The sequence below is a fragment of the Vespa mandarinia genome, chromosome 1 (assembly GCF_050613455.1).
Source record: "Vespa mandarinia isolate Hongniang chromosome 1, ASM5061345v1, whole genome shotgun sequence".
NCBI lineage: Eukaryota > Metazoa > Arthropoda > Insecta > Hymenoptera > Vespidae > Vespa > Vespa mandarinia.
In genome coordinates, this window is record NC_140810.1 from 272,344 (window position 1) to 279,109 (window position 6,766).

The window sequence follows — 6,766 nt, forward strand, 5'->3', positions numbered from 1 at the left end:
CGTACGGGATTTCCGCGAAACACCTACGTGCGAGAAAGCGCGCATCCGCTCGTCCGTCCGATCGTAGGCGCTCGGTATGTCCGTGGATAGGTGTGTGTGCGCGTGCGAGAGAAAGAAAAGGATAGCGACGGAGGGGGATGGGGGTGAGGGGCTGGGTTAGGGGAAGTGAATTGGACGGAGAGGTAGGGAGGTAGGGACGAGGAGAGGTAGGGGAAGAACGAAAGCAGAAACGCGCTCTGTAGAAAGAGGAGAAACGTTGGTGGTGGGCGAGCGTAGGAGTCACACCGTTTCTCTCTCTCTCTCTCTCTCACACTCACACACACACACACACACACACACACTCACACACGCTCTCTCTCTCTCTCTCTCTCTCTCTCTCTCTCTCTGTTCTTGCTTTTCGTTGGTCGTAGCGCGTTAAAGCAGCGAGTCTTGGTCCTCGTAATTATCACGGCTTCTCTGGGTTGCCGTGGTGTTGCGAGGAATCGGCGGAGCCTTCGGAAACTCTTCGTCGGCGTCGTCGTCGCCGCCGCCGTCGTCGTCGTCGAAGATGGTGACGCTGCTGGCAGCTACTCCCCGGCGTCGAGAGACACGAAAGGCACCGTGCGACGCGGGAACGATGGGTACCCGCGAACAACAACATCGAGATTACGCCGACGATGCGCCGACGATGCGCCGACGACGCGCCGCTGATGCGCCGATGATACGCCGATGGAACGTTGTTACGGACGTACGCGGACTGGCCGACGGCGAGCACTGTACGGACGGAGACGCCTCCGACACGCCGCCGCCATCTTGCTACGTCAGGGCTCGGGGAGAACGCCGGCGTCGACGCTGGCGCCGACGCCGACGTAGGCGCCGGCCAGCCGAGCGTCACCGAACAAGACCGACCGTCGAACGAGTCGACCCTTTGCCAAGCTTACCCCCCGCCGCGGTGTTCCTTCCTTCCTCGCGGATTCCGTCGATGCGACTGCCGCCCTATGCGCTCGCTCTTTCTCTCCCCGCCCGGCCCCCTCACCCTCCCTATCCGTCTCGCTCGCTCGCAACCCCTTCCTTCTCGCACACCGCTATGCCGGACGATCGAAAAGGAACTATCGATTTCTTTCGGGAAAACGTGACCGAGATTTCTCTCTTCTTGCGACTCCTTGGCGACCCCCTTGGCAAAAGATCTTTCTTCGAGATTTCGATTCGAAAAGATCACGATTAAGAGAATCTAATGAATCTTCGTAAAATGATTAATAGCTCAACTACCGGAGTTACCCTGTATTATTTTGGAAACGTTCGGCCCGTGTCAGGCCGTGTCTCGTTCGATCGAAACACCGCTTGCGAGAATCATAAAGTGTCGAAATAACGAGCCACGAGGTCAAGAGGTCGCTAACCTCTCCTCGTAATGCTACCTCCGCTATTTCCTGTAAATTTAATCTCGTTGGAATTCTATTTCCGTGTTCCGGATCCTTTAAAATGATTTGTTTCGAACTCGAACGCACAGCATTAATTCGCGTATATTCGATCCTCTATATAAAGGTTGTAACTTAACGTTGAGTACTCGCCATGAATATATACTGGTCTCTTCGATCTCTTTTTTCTTTCGTTTCATGAAGTTCTCCGTAACGCCCTGTCTTCCATCAAACGATTAATTCCCATGCAGAGGAAATCATTTAAGTTTTAACCTTTGGGATCGTGCACTGGTACCTCCAGAGAACGAATTTTACCATTCACTGCCATCCACCGTTTACGAATCCTTCCTGCTTTAGCATTGCCGACGAAGAAATACGAGGAATGGGTGGAGTCGCGTTACTACTTTCCAACTTTAGCACTCAAAAAATACGCTCCAACGCAACCGCTAATTTTCATTCCCATTCCTAACGAAGTTTCTCGCTTCTCTGAAATTTACAGGAGGTTTTAGAAGAAGTAAGAGATGGGGGAGTGAGCCGTGTAACAATACGATTTTCATTATCGGATGCGATCTAAAATATACTTGATAACGACGTAAGAGACAAGCGTGAAAATACAAGAGAGAAAATTGACCGGTTAAGACGGTCGTCCTAGCGTTTGCGTGAGGAAAAGTCGTAATGCAGGGTTGAACGAGCCCGAGTACACGCAACGTCTGGAATTCAAAGTTCTTCCGTTCCACTACGTGGAACGCTAAGAAGCTAGAATAGAGCAATAGTAGCGATCTAGCGTCGTTTCCTTATCTAACGACGATCGCATATTCGGATAATCGCGAGGAGTCGCCCAAAATTTTCGACTCGGTCGCCGTAATTATTTCCATCGCTCGTTATCCTATCGTATCGTATGAGCCAACTTTTAAGCTGGCCCACGTAATTATAAATGTCTGCGAAGAAGCGCTCGATACGTTGAATCAAAGCGGTGAAACTTTATTGATAAGCGTTCTCTATCGTACTTTCGACTAGCGTTTTGCTCGACTAGCAAGCGATTCCTATCGATGAGAAACCGGCTGCGTATATTGGGTGCTTACACTACTTGGCCGCGTCCTCTATAGAGGCGCTCTACTAGCTTCGATGCACCGATCATATTCGACTCGTACCATCGCCTCCTACTACTCCGAGATTCTAATGCGAGCGCTACAACCCGTACATATATATATATATATATATATGTGTGTGTGTGTGTGTGTGTGTGTGTGTGTGTGTGTGTGTGTGTGTGTGTGTGTGTGTGTGTGTGTGTGTGTATGTATATGTGTATATATCTCGTTGCCAATGAAACGCGAATGGGTTTTGCTCGAAGTATCTTTGACTATGGTACGAGTAAATGGGACGTTGTCGTGTCATTATCGTCCGAGAAAATACTCAATATAAACGATTCGGCTTTCGACGTGTAGCAATTTCATTGGCGATAGGCTTCGTAAATAGACTTTCGTGTTTTCGAGTCATCAATAAAAGATGCTTGCACTGTGCAATAGGGATATTCCGTCGATATGTACCGGAGACATCTAAAAAAGTTATGAGCTTTTTCTGTCCTTTCCATTGTTGAAATAAGCACAAATACCAACCTCGTTGATCGAACGATGACAAGTAATGCGAGTACAACGCTTCTAATACGCCAGCCTAAAAACCAGATAGAAAACTGTCGTAGATCGTTGTTAAAGAATAGCTTGATGCACATATGCTTTTAATAAGACATAGGCTGAGAGGTGGGCGGAATCTTTTAGCCAGCTCGATTCGAATGCATCTCGTTTGACTCTTTCTACCTAGCACTCTCTTACGCGATATTTTAGCGACGACGCGGCATTTCGCCCACGATGTTGTCTCCTTGGTACAAAATGACGTAATACCAAGGATCGTTGACGTCGATGGCCGACGAATAAGCTCACCTTGTATTCGCTCGCCTGATCCTCGTTCTTACTGATTGAATTGAACGATTTATCGCACCGGTAAATTCATATTTGACGATCGACGATCAAAATATGTGTCGATGTCTACATTATGTCGTGCGTCTAAAGTTACGCGTATGCTCCTATATAGAGTGCATATATTCGAGTGCTTCGAAAGAAAATATATTAATATTCGATGCGCGCATTCGCCGTCTTCCACGAGAATGCAACTCGCGATAGAAATCTGTGCTCGTTGCTGCTTTCCTCTTCATTCGGAACTTGGCGAAACTCCATCGCCAGCAAGTTTCTTCCACTGATTTCCCTGGGATCCATTGTGGGTCTCCGGCCGTGCTCCCTTTTCCCTTCAATGGACAAAACGATGTTGGTGCGATACTCGCTAATTCGCCTTACAATTCGGAGACGAAGGCTGACGATGAGATATTCGAAAGTAATATCTGTCAGTCAGAAAAATAATATTTATCGTATTCTAGAAATGGAAATGGTTGGCTCGGAATGCATTGGACATACTACGAATGTCGTCGTGTACGTTCGACATCAGAGTTTAGAGATTCCCGGCGGTGTTACGCGGATCGAATTAATCTCTTTGAATATCTACTCCCACGAGCGAATCATCGTCTTACTCACGCCCACTTGTCCTAATAACGACTCGAAACACCGCTTTTACTTTCAATTATCATCGTTGTACATCTAACGAATAGGAGATCTACCACCGTAAAGGAAATGCTTCTCGATTCGCAAATTGCCAAGTCGGCAAAGCACCGTCCAGTATTGACGGGAAAAACTCGAGAGAAACGAGGAGAATGAGTGAAATGTATAAAAGTAAACGTATGTACGTGTGATATTTCTGATGTGTATGCGCACAACTTGGCGCGTTTAAACGAAGCATTTATCAGGTCACGTTCATACGTGGCATATACGTCTAATAAAGTAGTAGATCGTGTGCCTTCATCAATATCATAGACTTTTCGAAGGAACGATCTCGTTTGTCTCATATATCCGCGAATCCTAATGGATTATCTTTAGAAGGAATTTGTTTCGATGACTCGGATGAACCGGCAACCTCCCTGGATTCTTATTTTTATCTGGCGAAAGCATCGTCGTTTTTTCGTTATTATAAATTTCCTCACGCGGATTTCCCGATAAATAGCCATCTATCGTGAGAAACTTTCGTCGGTAAAATATTAGTAGCAAGCCACTCGAGTGGCCATCGAAGGAATTTTAAGTTCGGTTTATCGAGAATCACGACTCTCGTCGGCATAACCAACTTTTTATGAATTATTCTATTTAAACAGACTGCCGCAAGAGACGCAAAATATACTAGTATACTTGCTGGCGTATTGATCAGCGAAATTCCAAGTTCCACTGACGTAGACGCAGGAGGAGTACTCGCTTCGCTGAATTCCCTGTCACACATTGTCCATTAAGCTAGACCGATGGCATTCCGATAGTATTATATACCATGTATACGCACAAGTATATAATATATATACGTACATTCTTGCATGCAAAATCTATGACAAATTGTAAGAAATATATATTCTTAGATATTACAGTTCCTTATTCACGATGTTGGAATATTTACTCGTCATTCTTGTTATTCGCGCGACGTATTTTCTTGATAAAGGAAAAAAAGAAAGCAGGAAGGAAGGAAAATGCACGAGGTTCGTGGAAAATGAAGATTGGGGCAGCATTGCTCTTACGATCGCGTCCATCGCAAAACACGAGTTTACGAATTTTCTCCAGCTTTCTCTCCCCGAGAAAAAACATTATCCGTGTTTCGAGTTTACGAATAGGCAAATCTTCTACGCTTTGCCAATTGGCTCTATATATAGATATAATAGGTGTGTATACGTCGATATAACGGCACGTTGTACACGCGTACACGTACTTGCTATACGTGTGTCAGCAAGTTTAGAAAGAGATATCGCGTGTTCTAATTATGCGGTCTTTCTACGATATCGCTGGCACATAGAAATTCACTTGTAGCTCACGTGCGATCGTATAAGCGCTACATCGTGTACGCATCGGTAACACGAAGGACCAAAGTTGGAAAACTAGTTCGTGACATTAGCGATACGCGATAATACATTACAACGGATACACGTGTGCGGAGACGAAAAAAAAAAAAAGAAAAAAAGAAAAGAAATAAATAAACACTATAGAAAATAGCAAAGGTCCACGGATATAAAAATAATGGTTAAACAGCAAGAAGGTCGTATGCTTCGTTAACGTGAACTTGTTTACTACGTAGTAGCAAGTAGAACGTAATTTTGTTTCCTTTTTCTCCTCTATATAAACAATTACGCAAAAGAGTAAACAAACGTTCCGATAGATACGTATGCGCGGCTTCTGAACAATCATCGTGTTTTCTATCTTTTGTCTAATAACAGGAAAAGTTAGAAACGCGTATGTACGATGAACACGGGACGAAGGTCCCTCTTTTACGAGTCGAAAATTTTCACGTTATCCCATCGATCGTTAGTAGGTGTACGTCGCGTACGATTTGCTTTCAATCCGTCAAAAACTGTGACGAACGTTCTGAATACGTGATCTCTCTCTCTCTATTCTCTATCCTCTATTCCAGACGGTAGAGAGATCGGCGAGGTCGACGTCGCGCCAACTGCGCGATGCATCGTTACGTCACGAGGGAGGATCAACGATCGTAAGTCTAACGATCCGAACGTAATCTCTCGTAAATAGTAATACGCGAGATACTTCGAGCTTGTAGAAATATCGAACGTTCTAATCCCTTATATACCTTATCTCTCTCTCTCTCTCTCTCTCTCTCTCTCTCTCTCTCTCTCTCTCTCACTCTCGGTTTAATCGATAAAACGCGACTAGAAATTCCTCTTTAAAAAATGCATCGAACAAGTCGATGCACCGCCAAAGCGAAATCGCGTCAAGCATAGAATCGCTCTATGACGTATATCTCAACTGACGTATATTTTCGTCTATCAAGATCAATTTTCTTTCGATCGATCGATTCAAATCGAAATATTTTATGTCAAACTGCAAATCCATTCGTACATATACTTCTTTTTTTTTCCATATTATTAAATTGAACTTTTCCAAATGAGTAACGATACGTGTATGGTTTAAAAGATATTCCTAGATTTTGTAGGATTAAATCTGCTTACCTGATGACCTGATTCTTGATTGGAAATGTAGCGTCTTTGTATTTACGTTTGAAAGCCAAACCAATCCCCTGTTATAATCAATCAAAACTTTCAAATGAGATTTCTGCTTGATACTTTGACATTTGTCGCGTATAACTTTAACTAAATCATTCGATATTGAGACTAAAGGGTACATTTAAAAATATCTTCTTGCAACTTCGCAAAGTTCGTTTTCTTACGAAGCGACAGTAGTACAATAAGGTACTAATCAATGTCTATCTCTCGAATGATAATCATT

At 44.4% G+C, this 6,766-nt stretch overlaps 1 protein-coding gene across 1 annotated transcript in view; it reads right to left on the reverse strand.

The window, feature by feature from the left end:
• The window catches only part of LOC118446073 (uncharacterized), a 48,630-nt gene extending 41,931 nt beyond the window's left edge, over positions 1–6,699 (reverse strand). The window contains exon 1 of the mRNA XM_035876281.2: positions 6,490–6,699. Within this exon, the coding sequence (XP_035732174.2) occupies positions 6,490–6,664 (175 nt within the window). The 5' untranslated portion in view covers positions 6,665–6,699. The remainder of the gene's footprint in view (positions 1–6,489) is intronic.
• Between the last annotated feature and the right edge of the window lie 67 nt (positions 6,700–6,766).